The sequence below is a fragment of the Leptodactylus fuscus genome, chromosome 7, assembly GCF_031893055.1.
Source record: "Leptodactylus fuscus isolate aLepFus1 chromosome 7, aLepFus1.hap2, whole genome shotgun sequence".
Taxonomy (NCBI): domain Eukaryota; kingdom Metazoa; phylum Chordata; class Amphibia; order Anura; family Leptodactylidae; genus Leptodactylus; species Leptodactylus fuscus.
The window spans coordinates 65,394,656-65,416,683 of record NC_134271.1 but is presented as its reverse complement, the minus strand read 5'-3'; the positions used below and the strand labels follow the sequence as shown (position 1 = coordinate 65,416,683).

Here is a 22,028-nt window from a genome sequence, read left to right as displayed (position 1 = left end):
ATCCCTTGGTTGAATTGATGGATGCATGTCCTTTTTTGACTGTACTAACTATGTGTATATGTACCTACCATTTATACATTGTCATTACTGTGCTGGTAGATTAAGCACACAGCTTTCCAGTTTGTGATCAGCTGAGGGTATTGCTTTGTAATTGGCTTTAATTCAATAATCCATTTCTCTAATTCTTGTTTATCTCTCACAGTAAATATGAATATAGATACAATGAAGAAAGATATTCTATATGCATAATTTGGAGCACAGGGACATGTCCACATGACTTCTTCATCAAAGAACTGACCTCTGGGTAGCCTCCAACATCATGTACATCAATGCCAAGGAAATGACCCAATCCGTGCGGCATGAAGACTGCTCCCATGTGAGCCTTGATCATGTCCTCAACATTGCCCTTCACAATCCCAAACTTTGTCAGCTCCTCTAGAATAACGCGGACGGCCAGACGATGCATATCTGGCCATGTCACACCTGCGGGGGATGACAAGAACACATAAAGAGATTAGGAGCAAATAACGGAGGGAGAATGCTAAAGTAAACAAGAAGTATAGTTTATCAGTCTGCATTATCCTAAAACAGTCTTATAAAAATTTACAGAGAACAAAGGTTAATTCTGCTGATCAGCTCCATCTTTGGCTGAGATCAGACTAGGGTTCTTATGCTTAGTCATGAGGGTGGGGCTGAAAACTGCTAGATTTAGTTTTTTTCTGATCAGATCGTAACATGGGACGCTACAAAAAAATAAATCGGCATAAAAAAACCAACATGTTCTAGCTAAAAACCTGTTTTAAATAATATGTTATTACTGATTGATGACACATTCACTTTTTTGGAAAACTACTCTTTTAGAAGTGTCCCCAATGGTAAAATAGTCATGGGGGAACTTGGCAGCAACTGCTTCCCAATTTCCCTGCAATGCCCCTACAAAACAAAGCATGGCACAACTCCCAATAAAATCAGTAGCTTGCATGAAAGTGCCAGGTCATCCATAAAGAGACTCTTTCTGTAGCCACAATGTCTATTCTTCACTTATGAAATTTCCTAATCCAGTGGATGAATTTTGGGAAGGCCCCCGCATGATCGGCTTGTTTATTTCTATATATATTTTTCTGTTATTTCTTTGATTTATTGCTATATTTTGCTTACTATTTATATTTAATGGAAACAGATTATTAAAAGGATTCTCTGCTGTTTTGAGGTTTTCTGAACAATGAGATCCTGACAAATCAGTTTCACCGCTTCACTATTTTTATTTTTAATTAATGTTAAATAAAACCTTCATATCTGCCTAGTCCTATAGAACAAGAATCCTGCATCAGAATAATCTACAATTTGGCCAGAGAAATTGTAATCCATCATAACTGTCTGTCTGCAGTTTTCAGCCTTTGACACACACAGTCTACATAAAAATAATCTTTGCTCAGTAGGTGAAAGATTATGAATTTTTTTTGAACATTTTTTTATTGCTTCATCAAATGGTGCAAGTTACAAACCGATGTGGCTACCATTACCTACGGTAGCAACGAGATAGGGCTTTATGCAGATATCCCGAGCCTCTAGTGTACTTTTGGACACTCATATACCGTATTTTACGGACTATAAGGCGCACTGGACTATAAGCCGCATTGCCCATGAGCGCCTTATAGTCCGTCTCGGTTCATATATAAGGCGCACCGGACTATAAGCCGCAGTCCGGTGCGCATTATATGATATTGAAAGCGCCGGCAGGCAGACTTTGCCAGCGGCCGCTTAACCTCCCGCGTGCCAGCCCCTTCTATTGGAAGCGCTCGGCAGGCGAGGAGGGGCTCTATCAGCAAGATCATGCTGATAGAGCCCAACCGTAAAAGTTAGATTAAACTACCCCCCCCCCCCTCCCCGTTTTAAAATAAAAGCCTGAAACAGAATGTGAAACTTACCGAGCGGTGCAGGGTGGGCGGGCATTCAGGCCTCCTCTTCCTCCGATGTTCCGTCCTCCTCCTCCGCCGCTCGCTAACTGATAATGGCCTGGGCGCATGCGTAGCCGTAGTAGAAGCATTATGATATTGCGCATGCGCCCCGGCCATTATCAGCGAGCGCCGGAGGAGAAGGACGGAACATCGGAGGAAGAGGAGGCCTGAATGCCCGCCCGCCCTGCACCGCTGGGTAAGTTTCACGTTCTGTTTCAGGCCGGCGTGACAGCAGGGCTGCCGGACACTTCCTATTCATTTCTATGGGAGCCGACATGCGAGCGCTCCCCATAGAAATGAATGGACAGACACTTCCCATTCATTTCTATGGGAGCCGGCATGCGAGCGCTCCCCATAGAAATGAATGGACTGCTTTTTTCCATTCATTTCTATGGGGAGCGCTCGCATGCCGGCTCCCATAGAAATGAATGGGAAGTGTCTGTCCATTCATTTCTATGGGGAGCGCTCGCATGTCGGCTCCCATAGAAATGAATAGGAAGAGTCCGGCAGCCCTGCTGTAACGCCGGCGTGTACGGCTGTGATACACGCCGGCGTTCTGTAGTGTGAATGCACCCTTACGGTGCCTTTTATGTATGTATGGAAGCGGCACGCAGACTTTGCCGCCGCTTCCATCCATATATAAGCCGCAGCGGACTATAAGCCGCACTTACGATTTCTGAGGAAATCGTAGGTTTTTATGCGCGCCTTATAGTCCGGAAAATACGGTATTAACATTTACCAATGAAAATGGGACTAGAATGGATATACCGTATATACTCGAGTATAAGCCGAGTTTTTCAGCACAGTTTTTGTGCTGAAAAAGTCTGCCTCGGCTTATATTGGAGTCATACCATAGTTACAGACCCGGGGGCGGGTGCCGGGCTGCAGCATCTCCACGCTCCTGGCAGAAGTACCAGGGCCTTCTAGCAGAAGTACCGTAAGTACTTCTGTAGTTTGAAATAAACAGCATCGCCATGAGTGATCGCCATTGTAATTGGCACCTCCACTGTAACTCTTACTTCCTGAGCACTGGAGTTACAGTGGAGATGCCCTCCACTGTGGGGAAGCGGCAGGTGCCGCCATGCCCTTGGAGAGAGGAGGGAGCGGGCTCGACCGCTCTCTCAAATGTGGCCCTGAAGCGCTGAGGGAGATCCCGAGTCGCCGGAGCTGAAGGGGAGATCCCCGGCTGTCGGCAGGAACGTATACCTGAAGGAAGACCTCGGCCACCGGACCTGAAGAGGAACTGCGGACGGCCACCAGCAGAAGCGCAGAAAGGAAATCCAGGCAGCCGAGTCTGCTGGGGATTCACCTCAGCGCTTTTGCCAGCGGCCGGCAACATTTCACACTTCAGGTCCGGCGGCCAAGGTCTTCCTTCAGGTCTGCCCCTCAGCGCTCCTGTCGGGGATTTCCCTCAGCACCTCTGTAAAGACTCCCCGGCTGCAGTGCTTTTCTTTTGCAGGCTGCTCTATGCAGCCTACAAAAGAAATGATGATTTTTGCAATGTATTGCAATGCATTAGCATTATAATGCATTGCATTAGTGATCAGACCCCTGGGGTTCAAGACCCCTAGGGGGTCTAATAAATGCAAAAAATATTTTTTAAAAAAGTAAAAAAAAAAAAAAAAAAGTATAAAAAATTCAAATCACCCTCCTTTCCCTAGAACACTTATAAAACTAATATTGTGAAACATATACACGTTAGGTATCCCTGTGTCCAAAAACGCCCACTCTACAAATCTATAAAAAATATGTACAATAAATGCCGTAGCTGGAAAAAAAAGTTGTCTAACTGCCCCTTCCCTGAGACTGTTTTTTTTTCCCCCCCACTTGGAATTCAGTCCGACTATAGCCAGGCTAAATCTGCAGTGCTCCTATTCCGTCGGGAAGGGGTTAATAGGAGCACTGCAGATGCCCTATATTCAGCCAGGCTGAATTCCAAATGGGGGGAAAAAAAACAGTCCTCAAGCTCAGGGAAGGGGCAGACAGACAACCAAAACACCCCCTCCCCTTTCCCAGCACCCAGCAACTACTGCACCCAAAAACGCCAACCATTTTAATTTTGGAAATTTTCCAGTAGTTGCTGCATTTCCCCCCTAGGCTTATACTCGAGTCAATGAGTTTTCCCATTTTTTTTTGTGGTAAAATTAGGGGCCTCGGCTTATACTCGAGTATATACGGTAGGTAGAATAAAATAAAGCAATACTTCTATTGAAAAACTTATACATAAATAAACCCCATTTTAGGCTGGGTCCCCACTGGCCAGAAACACACCGGAAATGGCGTGGTAAAAATCGCTGCGTTTTACAGTACTTGCAAAGTGGATGGGACTCGTGCGAATCCCATGCCCACTTTGCAGAAAAAAAATCGCAGCGCGGACATGCTCTGATTTCCAAAACCGTCGCGGCCAGCGGCTTTCCTAATGATATAATCGTAACAAAGCCGCAGAGGAAAATTCTGTGAACTTTCTGTTGAAAGTGCTTCGGGAAGAACCGCAATGCGTTCACGCCACGGTACTTCCCGCCATCTTATGAGAGGCGTAGCATTTTTATTTTTTTGTTGACAATGTTGGTTGAGGACTTATTTTTTGCGGGACAACCTGTGGTTTTTATTGGTACTGTTGAGGGGTGCATATGACTTTTTGATCACTTTTTATAGCATATTTTGTAAGGTAAGATGGCGAAAAATTATTTTTCGAAATCATTACTTCCGGTGGTTTTTTTTTTTCCAACGTTCACCGTGTACATTAATTATCATTTCAGTTTTATTGTACAGGTTGTTACAGACACAGTGATACCAAATATGCATTGGTTTTATTCATTTTTAGTGTTTTTTTAATATAATTCATTTTCTATAGAAAAAAGGGATTTTTGGGCTTTATAACTTTATTAATTTTTTTCATACACTATTTTTTTTCACTTTTTTTTTTTTTTACTTTTTCATGTGTCCCTTTAAGACACTTGAATCAGTTGATGCTTTGATGAAAGCATCAACTGATTCTCTATAATAGATTACAAGACATGAGCCTGCTCATGTCTTGCAATCTATAGAGGAAGTAAGCGCATCGGCTCACTTCCGCACTCACCGGCAGGATCAACCAGGTAGCAGGGGGCTCCAGACTCCAGGCTGCCTTTTACTGATACCGGCACTCCCAGATCTCGCCATGGGGGGTGCTGGGGGATAATGTATTTGTCGGAACCGGTTGGATGCCGCCATCATGTTTGATGCCATCATCCAAGGGGTTAAAACAGGGTTAAAACGTCCAGTTGGAGCTTAGCTCCGACCGGACATTATGGAGGTGGGTATTAGCTGTTAGTAACAGCTAACACCCACTCCCGATCTCCGTCAAGGGGGTCTCTGAAGACTGGCTGTTTTTTTTTTACAATAGGCCGGTCTTCAGAGACCAGGACTGCCGGTTGTAATTTTACGGCCGGTGGTCCTTAACCGGTTAATGTAATATCTACATAGGTGTATAGAGGCCCATTTCCAGCAACTATCACTCCACTGTTCTAATGGCACATTGTGTTTGCTAACTGTGTAAGGGTCGGTTCACATTAGCTTATGTATTCCGTCCGGTTAGAATCAGCATGGAAAGCCCCTGGACGGAATACAATCGCAATTGCAAGCGATTGTATTGTACAAAAAAAGCATGCAGTGAAATTTCTCCAGATTACCTCAGAAAATTAACAGCTAGAATGCCAAAAGTCTGCAAGGCTGTAATTGCTGCAAAAGGAGCAAGATTTGAAGTAGAAAATTATTATTTAAAAAAAAAAAAAAAAAAAAAAAAATCTTTATTTCTAACCTTGTCAATGTCTTGACTATATTTTCTATTCATTTTGGAACTCATTTGCTAAATAAAAGTGTGAGTTTTCATGGAAAACACAAAATTGTTTGGGTGACCGTAAACTTTTGAACCGTAGTGAAAATATTAGCTAAATCACATTGTAGTAAGAAGACAGAGTAAGGGCCACATGTGCTATACAGGCCCCCAACTCAGGGTGCATGCCCACTAGGGACGGATAATGGCATAGAACAGCACTCGATATTGCTGATTGGAAGACATATAACTCCTAGCGGGGAGGTTCCATAACATTGGGCATTTACCAGGGAACCCTCATCTTTTCCCATCATGGCTACTGGCAGGCATCATATGTACTGTCACTGAACCTTTCTTCCTGGATGACCATATAATTAGTATAGCTGTATTAACTTTATTGTGAATCTTTCTTTACTTGTCTATTTGATAAATATGTGGACTGTGTACCACATTTATAGAATTTTTGTAAAGTTATTAAAACATGAAAAAACTAAGTTTTGAATAAAAAAAATTTCTTTGAATCACCTTATTCTGACACCTGTAACTTTTTTTTACACTTAAGTGTATGGAGGTGTGTAAGGTGTCTTTTGTGGGACAAAATGTAGTTTTTATTGATACGATATTGGGCAATGTATCATGTTTTGATAACTTTTTAATTCCATTTTTTAGGGAGGCAAAGTGCCAAAAAAATACGAATTCAGCCAATTTGATTTTTTTCCTGTTACAGCTTTTACCAGGAGAAATGTTTTTATATTTCATTATTAGTTTGGACATTTTCAGACTTGGGGAAGCCTAACATGTCAACGTTTACTTTTATTTATTTACATTTATCTAGGGAAAGGTTTTTTTTTTTTTTTTTTTTTTTTTACATCTTATTATTTTTTTATTATCCCCCCACTCCCAGGGGGCTTGAACATCTTCACATCACTTGTGCCATAGACTGCAATACTACTGTGTATACATATATACGCCCTAGTGTGTGTAGGGGTTAAATTTGAGAGAGAAGAAAGGGGGCTACTTTTCTGTGGATTGTAAATAAGTAGGCAGAAGTGGGTCTTTCAGTTGGGACCACCATCACCACTATGAAGTAGCCATAGTGTTCAATACACTCCAAGGTCATTTATTTTAATATTGCTGCATTATGACATTTTTGGGTGAATGCCTTTATTCTGGGCCTCCTATTCCAGGCCAAATGAACAATGACCCTCTCGGCCAGCACTTATGCCAGCGATATAATCAGACCATTCCAGGGAATTTTGAGTCTCCAGACGTGTAGAATATGCCAAGTGCTGCATTTTGGATGAATGTGCACACAGCCTTCCCCCAGTGACTCCTCTCTTCTCGGTTGCATAGGAAGTGTCCTTGTACTATGGAAGGTATCTGCCCAGTTGCACACAAAAAATAAACTGCTGATGGTATGTCTGTTTAATCCCCAGCTGCTGCCAATTGATAGCATGTGTAATACAGGTCAGTGAACCAATGACCAGGCCGCTTGGGGAGAACAAGACACCAGGAACTTGTAACTGAACTATTAACAATACTGGCTGCCAACACTACCAGACAATAGACTACCTTACCCAATACTAAGCACTGGGGTGAGACGGTTCTTCTCCTATACATCATCACTGTACACTGGATTCCAGCTAGGGGAACCTTTCCCACAGATAAGGCAACATACAGAATTGTAAGGGTGGGAAAGCTGGGTGATAAGTTACGGTATACTGCTCTTGTGTCACTACAAATTTACAGATTTGTAGTCTAGGGGTTTTAAAAAGTTTGGGGTTGTTTTCCAGAAATATATATGTTACCGGCAATGTATGAAAAGCCGGCATTCTATAGAATACCTAGGCATTGCATATAATGCCCAGCATTTTTAGGCAATGTATGATATATGAGAATTATTACATACTTTCCCTAGGCATTGTATATAATACCTAGGCATAGGCACAGTTTAAAGGGGTTGTCCCATCACAAGGATCCTATCTATACTGCTTGATAATGTGAATGTAAGACTTTTCCTAAATACACTGCTTCAGCAAAACTGCTTTGTTTGTCCACTATCTTACTTTATTCATTTCTCTGTTGACACATCCCTTGACTTATCTGGTCAGAAATCAAGTGATGTATCTGCTGCTCTCAGGGGGGAGGGAGGAGGGGCTAAGTGCACGGGAGCAAGCCTGGAGGGGGGGGGTAGTTTACACTAGGGGGGGGGAGGGGCCGCCAATACAGACCCAGCATCCGCTGTAATAGAGGGGAGTGTAGACGTCGGCACAGGTGCCTGCAACATCGCTACGCTCCTGCCCTGCATGAAGCCAGCCGCGGCAGGAGCGATGTTGCTATTCCGGAGGGGAGGGGGGGCGGAGGAGCGGAATAGCAGCATCGCTCCTGCCACTGCTGGCTTCATGCAGGGCAGGATCGTAGCGATGTTGCAGGCACTTGTGGCGGCCAATAACACTCCCCGGCATCCGCCTCTCTATTACAGCGGATGCTGGGTCTGTATTGCATTGTGAAGGCTGTACGTCCAATGCCTAGCTGCATCAGGAGCGCACACGCAGGGCCAGCGGCATAGAAGCGGCGTCTTCTCGCCGCTGGCTTTGCATATGTAACCCCGCCCACCATTGACACAACAAAGCCGGAAGAAAGAGGAATTTACAGCATCGAAGACTGGTGAGTATGTGACGTGGGAATACCCCTTTAAGGTGGACTGGAGGGGGGCGAGTGAGTTTGCTGGGAGTCCATGGAGAAGGGTGTTGCAGTAATCTAAGGGCTCGTTCACATCTGCGCCCGGTCTCCGTTCATGCAGGATTCCGTTTCCTGCATAATACTGATCAGGAGATGGAAACCTGCAGGATTCTTGCTCACCCATTCATTTGAAAGGGTTTGAAAGATGTCCGGCCGTGAGCGGTGGTGAGCGTTTTATGCTCTCTGCCGCGAAACCGCTTTTTTAAAATCGGACACAGAGTTGGACACGCAGTACTCTGTGTCCGATTTTTAAAAAATGGTTTCGTCGCGGAGAGCATAAAACGCTCACGGCCGACCCAGTCTGACAGCTTTCCGTTTTCTGCATGCAGAAGACAGAAATCTCAGAATGGATTCCGGGCGCTTAGTGTGAACCTAACGTAAGCGGGAGATTATGAGGGAGTGGACTAGCGTCTTAGGGCTCATTCACATCTGCACCCGGTCTCCATTTATACAGGTTTCCATTTCCTGCCCTTTGTGTCCAATTTTAAAAAAACGGTTTCGCTGCAGAGATCATAAAACCCTCACCGCCGGACCCGGTCTGACAGGTTTCCGTCTACTGTTGGCAGAAGACAGAAACCTGAGTACGGACACCGAACGCTGGTGTGAACCCAGCGTTAGCAGTTTCTGGAGTGAGGAAGGAGCAGACTCGATGGATATGTTTCTTTTTCTGTCTTATAGTTGGCACGTATGTTTAACCACTCCTAAATTTTCTACATGCTATAATACTTTGTGCAGTAGTCTATGTGAGATTTATTTATTATGGCGCTTGCCTATCTGCTGCACACTTTTCTATCATGATGTATGCATTCTTTTTTTTTCTTCCTTATATTATGTATATATATTATACTGGCTATGTGAATTTCACTTGATTAGATAGGGAGTCATGATCGAGTTAGTTTGCAGGCTGTTTGATTCGCTGACACTATGGTTATTTTGCACCATTGTGTCTGTCCTTGGACATATAACGATTATGTATGTGTTATTTTTGTGACTGAAATAAAATGTTGTACTTTTCTATATGCTGAGTATTTTGTCTTACCTTTTCTTGGTTTCCAGTTAACCCCGCAATGAGCCTCAGGACCCACACCTGGGCTGCAGCCTAAGATCCGCCCTGGACCACACATATGTCAGGAACCTGGGGCTAATATAGTGTGATTGCAGTACAATGCCTGTCACCTACTCACAATATATATACCGTATACATATATATTTACCTTGCAAAATGGCTACTGGTGTCAGCAGATGACTTTACTTCAGCTATGAGAATATATTTCCTGAATCTAATCTTTGTACACAGGTCAATTTTACAGACACAACTTTGTATTGTTTGTGACAAACCACAAGCCACAGCTTAGCTGCTGTTCACATAAGTAGTGTCAAACTCATATTTCTTCACACAATGCAAATGGCGGCACAATTTATGTTCTCATTAGTGTCAGGATTAGCAGACTGGAGGTGAGAGGTCGTGGCCTTGGGGAAACAGACAGCCTGCAATTCTTGTCTCAAACTTTCAGCCACTGGAGTGAGATAAGGATTGTAAACGGCAGTTTTTCAGCTGTCACAGGGCAAGCATTAAAATGGAAATGTGTCTCACTTTTTTTGCTCAGTAAAGCATAGGGGGATGTTTTGTGAAAATGTTTGATAAGTACTTACTTAAAATACTTAAATGTTACTTACTTTTAGTAGAAAACGGGCTCTAAGAATTTCCATGGAAATCTCAGTAGGGAAGATTTAGGCTAAGGCCCCACACGCTGGAACCGCTGCGCTAAAGCGTTGAAGGAACAACCACGGCGTGAACGCATCACGGTTCTTCCCGCAGTGCTTTGAACAGAAAGTTCACAGAGTTTTCCTCCGCGGACTCTCTGCTACAATTATATCTAGGGAGAAAGCCGCTGGCGTTTCCGTAGATATAATGGACACGCTGCGATTTTCAAAACCGCAACGGTTTTGGAAATCGCAGTGTGTCCACGCTGCGATTTTTTTCTGCAAAGTGGGCATGGGATTCACATGAATCCCATTCACTTTGCAAGTACTGTAAAACGCAGCGATTTTATTTTTATAGCAGTGTTTCCGGCCCGTGGGGCCCCGGCCTTATGGAGATTTGCGGGAATGGTCTAACTCCTCCATAGCTCTGGGCACAACCTGTGCCAGGCTGAAATCTACAACAGCTCATAGTATCATTTTTTTCAGTTTTCTAGCATTAATAATGACTAATCTGACAGGGTTGATGTCCCTGCCCCAGCATGCCCTTGCAATACCCTCTGTCTGGAAAGTGATGAAGGTAGTGTGAAAGCATAAGAATCTGTAGCCAGCGTAATTTTGGGCATTTTTTTTTAATGGAAAAACCCATTTAAATGTAATTTTTCCATACATGTAGTACCTGAGAAAACATTGATCCTGCAAATATAAATAAATAAATAATAATAATAATAAAATGTAAGCCCTTGGATACTGTGGTTCAGGGACCACAACTTCTAAAGTATTTGGCTGAGAGAGGGGGCTTCCTCTGTGATCTCATGATAATGAATTGCTGTTTAATCGTTACATCAGTCGTGGATCTAACTATGGTAGAAGCTTGAATGGAGTGGGTAAAATCAGATACTGCCTAGTATGCTGTGGATCCAGGAGGGGGCGCTGCCTCCTATGACTATTAATATGAGGGACCACCTGCAAACCAGGTGGGTTAGAACTGCATATAGGAGAAGGCTAGCCTCTACTTCATCAATACAACTCTGAAAATGCTGAGGCTCTGGGAGTGTTAGCTGTGATGGGCTGTGGGTGGAGCCTACCAGACCACACAGCTAACATTCCCAGAGCTGAGGCAGCGCCACCTACTGGATCCAAGACAAATCTGATTTAAACCACTCCATTCTAGTCTCAACCATCTAACTATGGAAATCAAGTCTGCACATCTATTTTGGGTCTTTAAAGTATAATTCCCTTTTTTGAGGCTTATTTTGTGTGTCCTACTATGTTTATAATATGTTTGCTTCCCTTTGTATGAACAAAAGAAAAAGGATCTCTGTTGCTGAAAAGCATCAAATAGAGCAATGCCTTGGACAAGGTATGAAAACATGATATTTCAGAAAAACTTAAGCCTGATCATCGTACGGTCAGGGGTGGGTTAGTTGTGTAGATAACGGCATAATGAGGAAGGTTTCTGCCTGACAAATTCATCAGATTAAGAGAGTAGCTGCTAAAATGCCATTACAAAGCAGCAAACAGGTATTTGAAGCTGCTGGTTCTTCTGGACTTTCACAGACCTCAAGATGTAACATCCTCCAAAGGCTTACAGTTGTGCATCAACGTTTTATGCAGCAACTCCTAAACATGGCTTGCAAGTAGAAATGGTTGCAGTGTGCCTGGACATGCCAACCATGGATGGTCCAGATGGATGGAGTAGTGGATGTCCACCATATCCCAACAAGGCTGTCATGTCAACAAAAGAGATAGCGGAGTCATGTATTGGGCCGGAATCATGGGGAGAGAGTTGGTAGGCCCCTGAAGGAATGAATATGACCTCTGAGAAGTATATTCTGACTGACCACTTTCTTCCATTGTAAAAAAAAAAGAAGAACCATGACTTCCGTAGCAAAAAGCTGCAAAGAATACCTCTGAGTCAGTGGCTACTATGGGCATAAACCTAGAGAATCTCATGGGGTGGCCACCATTCTCCGCTGAACTTAACCCTATTGAGAACCTCAACTCTATTGAAGTATCATCAAGCAAAAGATCTATGATGGTGGAAGGCAGTTAATATCAAAACACAAGCACTGGGAGGCTATTCTGACATCCGGCAAAGAAATTCAAGCAGAAACTATCCAATAACTCATTAACCCCCTTAATGCTGCAAATTCAACAAATGACCATTTTCAGTTCTTTACACCCTATATAATGTGGACCATTTAGGAAAATTAGAGAAAAATATAATTTGCATGATAATATGGAGCAGAGTGTATATAACTATAATTTAAGGGAACTCATAAAAATAATCATTATCATACATTTATTTCAGCTTTAGATAATGCATCATGATAACGTTATTGAACCCTTCCTGACAGTCATTTCTTCATTTTGTGTTTTTTTATTTTGTTTATCTCCACACATTCTAAGAGACACAACTTAATTTTTCCAGTTCAGTTGGATGAAGGGTCTTTTTTTATGGGAAAAATTTTACTTCATAATTGGATTGTTTAATATTCCATACAATGGAGATGGAAAAAAATGCAAACGTGCCTATTTTCTTATGGGTTTAGTTTCTATGGCATCCTCTGTACACTAAAACTCATGTTAAATATATTCTGTGGGTCAGTATTATCACAGAAATACGAGATTTATGTAGTTTTTCCATGTTTTAGCCCTTTCCTGTTCTGCACTGTACTATCACGAGTTACCTGCATAGTTAACGCTCATCACCGTAATAGTACATAGTTGTAATGCCATGGACACAGGAGCTGTCTGTGTCATTTCTTCTGGCACTTGGTTGTCTTAGGGCTCATTCCCACGATGTAACACGACACTCTTTCTGACACGTAAACTCATGTCAGAGTCAGCGCTTCAAAACAGAATCCCATTGACTTCAATGGGTTCTTACACGCGCTACACATTAAAATCAATGGGAGGCTTACACGCGTTAAACGGAACCCATTGAAGTCAATGGGATTCTGTTTTGAAGCGCTGACTCTGACACGTGTTTATGTGTCAGAATGAGCGCCGTGTTACATCGTGGGAACGAGCCCTTACACAGTAAGGGTGAATTCACACTGAGTAAACGCTAGCTTATTCTGAACGTAAAACACGTTCAGAATAAGCGGCGTCTAAAGCAGCTCCATTCATTTCTATGGGAGCGGGGATACGAGCGCTCCCCATAGAAATGAATGGGCTGCTTCTTTCACTCCGTGCAGTCCCATTGAAGTGAATGGGGAGTGCCGGCGTATACGGCAAGCTCTGCTCATGCCGGAGCGTACACGCCGGCACTTCCCATTCACTTCAATGGGACTGCACGGAGTGAAAGAAGCAGCCCATTCATTTCTATGGGGAGTGCTCGTATCCCCGCTCCCATAGAAATGAATGGAGCTGCTTTAGACGCCGCTTATTCTGAACGTGTTTTACGTTCAGAATAAGCTAGCGTTTACTCAGTGTGAATGCACCCTAAAGGCCCAGGACTAGCCACTGGAATTGAAAGATACTTGTGGATTAACCCCCTGGATGCCGTGATCAATAGCAATCAGATTGATAAGATTGAGGGGTTGCCATGGCAGCTAGGAGGTCAAACAACGGCATCCTGACTGACTATGCACTTTACATGTAGGGAGCCTATGTGCTGCAATACTATGTATTGTATACTATGCAGGACTTTGTGTCCGGTTAAAAAAAAAAAAAAAAAAAACGGTTTTGCCGCAGAGACCACAAAACGCTCACAGGCATTCATGGGCAGACACTGTCTTCCGGGTTTCTGTCTCCTGTTGGCAGAAGATGGAAACCTGAAAGTGGAAACTGGGGCGCACGCGTGAACCTGCCCTGACTGCTGTATGTAAAGGGTTTATAGCTGTGATCGGTATAGGCAACATTTGCTTCTGTTAGGGGTACCTGCTGTATTATACAAACTGACATACTGTCATATACATCATTCTGCGTAAAGTGGTAAAGGGAGTATACTAGCTGTAGAAAATAACGTAACAAAATACAGTTTTTCTAATTTACTCACACACAGTCCACCCTGCATCCCACATCTCTCCCCCCACCCAATCAACCTTGTACCCCACATCCCTCCACAGTCCACCCTGAACCCCACATCTTCCCTCACACACAGTCCACCCTTTACCCCACAATCCACCCTGAACCCCACATCTTCCCCTCACACACAGTCCACACTGCACCCCACATCTCCCCTTCACACACAGTCCACCTTGCATCTCACATCCCTCCCAGTACCTTAGACCACACATCTCTCCCTTACTGTATGGGATACAAAGACATGCCCACAATAGTCATGTGACCATCTGATGTCACATAGGTCCTTCTGATTACAGTAGTCAAGCATTCCCCCGATCACCACCCGGTCTTATCCCAATTACAACTGTTTATCTGTTATAAGAGCAGATGGTGATTGGAGGAAAGTTTGTTAATAAGCAAAACACTTCAGGGGCAGAGCGGGACATGCGGTAAGCCATGCGGGACAGCAGACTAAAATCGGGACTGTCCCACGGAATGCAGGACAGTTGGGAGCTATGAGAACATATAATGGAAAACTGTAACTTTCCATCACAAAAAGAATAACATTTATTTCCTGAAATGGGGATATATCTCTTTAAAAAAAAAGGATCTCTTCGGTCAAACCATGAATTTCCAAAAAGCCAAGTTGGTCTAGACACAGATATTACACAATAGCAACATTAACAAGCATAACATAACTACTGCTTATAATAATGTGATAAAGAAATTCCCCAGAGCCTTTTTTGTTCTTGAGGTTTCAGGTTGAAAAAAGAGCTTTACTGAGTCATATCTTTGTCTGTAAAACTTGGGTACAAACAACATGGCTGCCATTATAGCCTACAAGTCCATCACTTATGCAATGGCACATACTTTTTTCCAATACATAACCGACCAATGATTTAAGTAGTATTTCCAAGGAGCCAAGAGAACCCTTTAAGATCCTAACTGGTGTGATTTTCAGGAAGATTCTCTATAATGAATCCATACGTCATTACTTTATAATATTCATATCACCTCAAAATTTAACATGAAATAATAGTTGACATAGAATCTGAGGCAGATAAGACATTGCTGCAGTGTGGACCTGGAAACTGTGCACCCTGTCAGTCTCTTGTATTCTATACATTGAGATAACCATGTCCTGACGTTAACTCTCGCTGGGGTTTAATTCCCCAGACTTCCTCATACATAAGCTAATGCAGACAGCAGGGTCATATCAGGTCAGTGAGAACACACACATATATTACCTTGACAAGTACATAAAACCAAGGTCTCCCTGTGAAGGAGGAACAATCATAATTTGTGTAAATATTCTATAGCTGTGAAGTTTGCTCTGGGGAAGAGGCGGCGCTCAATTACAAAGACTTCACAATAAAGAGAATTACTTAGCTGCTTCAATTTGCTGAAAAATCCTGTCCATTGCCAGTAATTTATGTAACTTAAAGGGGATGTCAAGGATATATATATATATATATATATATATATATATATATATATATATATATATATATATATATTAGAGGGAGGACCCGGCTTCGCACGGGTATATTAGATTTTATGTTTGTGTAGTGGCCCCATAAGAAATGTCCAATTTTGCACTGGTGTATTTTGTATGTGGTTTGTGTGTATGTCCATAAGCGTCATGTGATTATGTGGATCTCATTTTGGATATCAGTGAAAAACCTGTGATCAGTTGTTATGGATACCTGGAGTAAAGCTGTATCTAATCCTTCCCCATGTAGTACTGTGTTTAGATGCAAGTATCTAATCCTTGTTGGTGTGGTACTGTGTGCAGATGCACATATCTAATCCTCCGGCGTGTGGTACTGTGTGCAGATGTGTGTATCTAATCCTCCCTGTGTGGCATTGTGTGAAGAGGCACGTATCTAATCCTCCGGTAAGTGAAACTGTGTGCAGACGTGCATATCTAATCTTACGGCATGTGGTACTATGTACAGATGCGCGTATCTAATCCTCTGGCGTGTGGTACTGTGTGCAGACAGGTGTATCTAATCCTCTGGCATGAGGTACTGTGTGCAGATGCATGTATCTAATCCTCCCCCATGTGGTACTTTGTGCCGAGACGCGTATCTAATTATCTGGCATGTGGTACTGTGTGCAGAAGCATGTATTTAATCCTCCAAAGTGTGGTACTGTGTTCAGACGCACGTATCTAATCCTCCCGTGTGGTATTTTGTGAAGAGGCGCGTATCTAATCCTACGGCGTGTGGAACTGTGTGTAGACGCGCGTATCTAATCCTACAGCATGTGGTACTGTATGCAGACGTGTGTATCTAATCCTATGGCGTGTGGTACTGTGTGAAGATGTGCGTATCTAATCATCTGACATGTGGAACTGTAAGCAGACGCGCATATCTAATCTTACGGCATGTGGTATTGTGTGCAGACATGCTTATCTAATCCTCTGGTGTGTGGAACTGTGTGCAGATGCGCATATCTAATCCTCCCCTGTGTGGTATTGTGTGATGAAGTGCATATCTAATCCTACGGCATGTGGTACTGTGTGCAGATGCGCGTATCTAATCCTCTTGCATGTGGTACTGTGTGTTGAGACACGTATCTAATTCTCTGGCTTGTGGTACTGTGTGCAGAGGCATGTATCTAATCCTCCAAAGTGTGGTACTGTATGCAGACACGCGTATCTAATCCTTTCCTGTGTGGTATTGTGTGAAGAGTCGCATATCTAATCCTACGGCGTGTGGAACTGTGTGTAGACGCGCATATCTAATCCTTTGGCGTGTGGTACTGTGTGCAGATGCGCGTATCTAATTCTTCCCTGTGTGGTACTGTGTGCTGAGACGCGTATCTAATTATCTGGCTTGTGGTACTGTGTGCAGAGGCATGTATCTAATCCTCCAAAGTGTGGTACTGTATGCAGACACACGTATCTAATCCTCCCCTGTGTGGTACTGTGTGAAGAGGTGCGTATCTAATCCTACGGCGTGTGGAACTGTGTGTAGACGCGCGTATCTAATCCTCTGGCATGTGGTACTGTGTGCAGATGCGTGTATCTAATCCTCCGGCGTGTGGTACTGTGTGCAGACGCGCATATCTAATCCTCCCTGTGTGGTACTATGTGCTGAGACGCGTATATAATTCTCTGGCTTGTGGTACTGTGTGCAGAGGCATGTATCTAATCCTCCCCTGTGTGGTATTGTGTGAAGAGGCATGTATCTAATCCTACGGCGTGTGGAACTGTGTGTAGACGCGTGTATCTAATCCTCTGGCATGTGGTACTGTGTGCAGACGCGCGTATCTAATCCTCTGGCGTGTGGTACTGTGTGCAGATGCGCGTATCTAATCCTCTGGCATGTGGTACTGTGTGCAGATGCGCGTATCTAATCCTCTGGCATGTGGAACTGTGTGCAGATGCACATATCTAATCCTCTGGCATGTGGTACTGTGTGCAGATGCGCGTATCTAATCCTCCCCCATGTGGTACTGTGTGCTGAGACGTGTATGTAATTCTCTGGCTTGTGGTACTGTGTGCAGAGGCATGTATCTAATCCTCCAAAGTGTGGTACTATGTGCAGACACACGTATCTAATCCTCCCCTGTGTGGTATTGTGTGAAGAGGCGCGTATCTAATCCTACGGCATGTGGAACTGTGTGTAGATGCGCATATCTTATGCTCTGGTGTGTGGAACTGTGTGCAGATGTGTGTATCCAATCCTTTGGCATGTGGTACTGTGTGCAGACACATGTATCCAATCCCCCGGCGTGTGGTACTTTGTGCAGACGCGTGTATCTAATCCTTCAGCATGTAAAACTGTGTGCAGAAGCGCGTATTTAATCCTCTGGTTTGTGGGACTGTGTGCAGACGCGTGCATCTAATCCTCTGGCGTGTGATACTGTGTGCTGATCTGTGTATCTAATCCTCTGATGCGTGTATCTCAGTTTGGATATCAGTGTTGGGTTGTGCATGTGGAGTGACCGGGTGTATTGCAGTTGGAATATGAGTGAAAGACTTGCAGGTTTGTATTGGCTAAGGGGGGGGGGGGGCATTGTGTTTGGAATGCAGTATCTCAGCAACGGTACTTCCGAGCGAGTTGGAGTCTCATCTTAAACCTTCCCGGATACCTGAAGTATCTCTGTACCAAATTTGGTGAAGATCGGTCCAGTCGTTTGGTTTGCATTAGAGAACAGACAGACAGACAGACAGAAATTCATTTTTATAATATAGGGAGATATGTTCATATTAAGCCAGATAAGGTGAAAAAATTAAAAACACACTTCCCTCTAAGTTTCTCTGAAAGGTGTAAAGAAGGTGCGTAGTAGCAGTTGCACTCTCGCTTAGTCCCCAAATGGACACATAGGAATCAATAGTATAAATGGCATATGGTTGGTGGGGACCTTCTACATATTTTGCAGCAGAGCGCAGGAGCATACAATTATACCTCAGTCCAGGTGGATTATGCATCAGCAGACACAATACAAAATATTAAAAAAGGCTGCCATTACTTTCTCTACATGCGTCCTATTGCCTCTTGAACCTTAGAGATGAGCGAGTACTGTTCGGATCAGCCGATCCGAACAGCACGCTCGCATAGAAATGAATGGACGTAGCCGGCACGCGGGGGGTTAGGCCGACGTCAAAGCGGAAGTACCGGGTGTTTCCATTCATTTCTATGGAGCGTGCTGTTCGGATCGGCTGATTCGAACAGTACTCGCTCATCTAGTGACCAATAATGCCTTTCACAAGTGCAACTTCAGCACTGACTATTGTACCTGCAGGGACGATGTGGAAAGACACAGCATAGTAGTGTATAGTCTAGTAGCGGGGTAGAGTAGTTGGTAAACTCATTACTCAAGTGACCCTCCAGCATTTTTCTCTCTATGCAAGCTAGTCACATAGATTCAGAATGTCCTACTGCTGATGTTGGCATTTTCACTGAGCAGCAGGACCTTGATGAAGGTCACATGGTAGTTCTCATTAGTATCTGCAGGAATTGGAGAGAGACCTTCTGTTTGCACAGCAATCTCTGTTAGAAAAAGAGGTCACTGTGATCAGATGACTTACTGAAGATAGTAAAAGCAGGCTAATGGAAGACACTATGAGCAGACAACTAGTACTATGAAGGGCTGGTATTTCAGATAATAGAGAGAGTCCAAAATATCATTGGAGTGTCCCTTTAAACTGGATTTTCAATAGCTGAAAGAAAGGAGATAACTTCTTTTATTATTAAGAAAGTAAAGGATTATATGTGGCCACTCAGGAGGGATGAACATTTTCCATTCTTTCACAATGGGATGGGTGTGCTCCATCTTTCAATGCCCAGATCTGTCTGTCAGTGACTGTATAACTCAGCTGGAAAACGTGTTGCAAAATTCAGCTTAGGACCAAAAATTGAAAGACCTGCCAGACAATTCTCCTTCCCTGGTCCCTCACGACTGAAGAAAACAAATGGCCATGTCAGCTCAAGACAATGAACTCCAATGGGAAGTGGAAAAAAAATAAGTGAAAAAAACCCACAAACTATTCAGTGTTCTGCTAGTAGCTACAAATCAGCTGATTCTGCAATGATGGACAAATTGTGCAAAATTCCCCTGCTTCCCTCACTAGGTCTGTGGCATTGATACACAAAGAGCGTCTCTGAGGACTTAATTCCGCTTGGACCTTGGGAACAGTTTCGAAATCATTGTCTTGACCACCAAGTGAGAATTAATTTTTCTGGGATTTATAAAAGAATAAATAAACCGTTCTATTTTGCTGAACAGAGTAAAAATAAAAAACCATGAGAGATTCATAGATATGAAAAAATTCTGTAGTAAAATTTAAAAAAATGGGCTAATTTATAATGACTTTTGTGCCACAAAACTGGTGTATAAGATTTCTCTTTAGGCGCACAGACCCTGAAGGATACGCCTAATTTATGGCAAGGTGTCCACGACATCATATATTAGGTGCAAATTCCAGCATGGCAGGGATTATCAAGTCCGCAGGCACATGCTACTAGTCATGTTTCATTTGTGTGAGGTTGAGTTCACATGGGGATTTTTGTGCTGGATTTTGACACGGAATCCGTGTCAGAATCTGACTCAAAAAACAGCCTCCCATTGAAACCAATGGGAGCCGGTCATTTCCTTTTTCCACGTTCGGTTTGTTCCCACTCGCGGGAAAAAGAAGCGACGTGCCCTTTCTTCAGAGGGATTCTGCGGCTCATTTATCCACGGACGTCCCTCTCACGACACCTCCCTCCCGACTAGGCCCATACTTTTGGGCCTAATCTGGAGCGGAATGACGTGACTGGATGCTGGTGCACTGCACTTGCATCCAGTCGTGGCTAGCCATATTTTGGACTGGAATCTGAGGTGGCCTCCGCGTCAAATTCCGGTCCAAAAAACCCAGTGTGAACTCGGCCTAAGGGGACGGCTGCAGTCAATCACAGACCTCAACAGTGACCTCTTCACAACCAGAAAACATGACTTTTGTGACATGCAGTTTCTGAAGAGGCGACTGCTGAGGCCTCTTATTGACTGCAGAGATCACCTGCTACGTTCACACCAGTGCTTGGGTTTCCATTCATTAGGTCCATTTGGGGACACAAAAAATAGAAACCCAATCTGCTTAAAAAGTGGTTACCTGCAGATCCTAAAGACTATAATAGGGACTGCCTGGTTTCTGCATGAAAAATCAGGAGAGAAAAATCCTGTTTGCAATACTTTTCAAGCAGAATGGGAGACAAAATACCCGAACTGGCAATGAGAACAGGTGTGAATTCAGCCTCAAAGTCAACATGTACACAATCTAGGTCAGCGTGCTTTCCTAGTTTTTCTCGGATAGCACACTTGTGCTAAAAGACAGATAGGTCCATGAAGAATTCCAAGCGGTCACAGAGTGGATAGCCAAATCAGCATTTTTAGACAGATTAGTCAATGGGTGTCTGTCAAAAAAAACTGTCCGTTTGTGTCTGTTTTGCAATCCATTTTCCCTGCAAAAACAGACACAAATAGATTACCGGTAATATCCATTAGTAATCCGTTTTGTCCATCTTCAATGTTAAAAAACATTGTCCAGTATCTTTATTTTTTGGAGTGAAGGTCCTGCAAGTCTGACTTTTTTCTCTGCCCAAAAGAGTGGATACCATTAGAAGGCACACCCCTGGATGGTTTTTACAACAGATTGAAATCAATGGGTTTTAAAGCAAACTGTTAGAGATCAGCCTTTGAGATGGTTTCAAAAACTGATTTGAGACCAAATGCAGATGGGAACCCAATCTTATTCATTTATTTCAAAGGGCACATGCACACTTCTGTGTTTTCCACAAGTCTGGATGGAGGCCAGGAGTTTACACAGCAAAACTCAGAGCATGTTTTATTCTTCTCAGTGTCTGCAGCATGGACAAACCTATAGAAGACTGTGGGGCACAGAAAACAATGGATGTCACACAGATGTTATCCGTGCAAAGACCATTTTTTACGGAACTAATGTCTAGCAGCAGTCGCTTTGGTGAACACTTTTTTGCAGCACAGGAGCACCTTGTACATGGCTCCATGAGCAGAATATTGTCCTAGGGATATTTCATAGTGTCTCCAGGCCATTCAACAGAACTTTTCCAAGTGCTTCCAGGCTGTTCATCTAAGAAAATGGCATTGGAGCGAGCATGACCTTTTCTAGGGGTAGGGACAAGGTAGAGAAATCATTTGCTGCGTTCTGTGTTTTGTTTTTTGTAGATCTGCAAACACAGATACCGCGCTGAAGCAATGCTGAATGTTTGTGTAGACATACAGCACTGATACTGAAGACACACTGATGAGAAATGGACCACAAAAACTGA

General features: G+C 43.4%; 1 protein-coding gene across 1 annotated transcript in view; it reads right to left on the bottom strand.

Annotated features, from left to right (window-relative positions):
- PEPD (peptidase D) overlaps nucleotides 1-22,028 on the bottom strand; it is a 186,286-nt gene that overhangs the window by 15,411 nt on the left and 148,847 nt on the right. Inside the window, exon 13 of the mRNA XM_075282039.1 lies at nucleotides 299-483. Coding sequence (XP_075138140.1) covers nucleotides 299-483 — 185 coding nt within the window. The remainder of the gene's footprint in view (nucleotides 1-298; nucleotides 484-22,028) is intronic.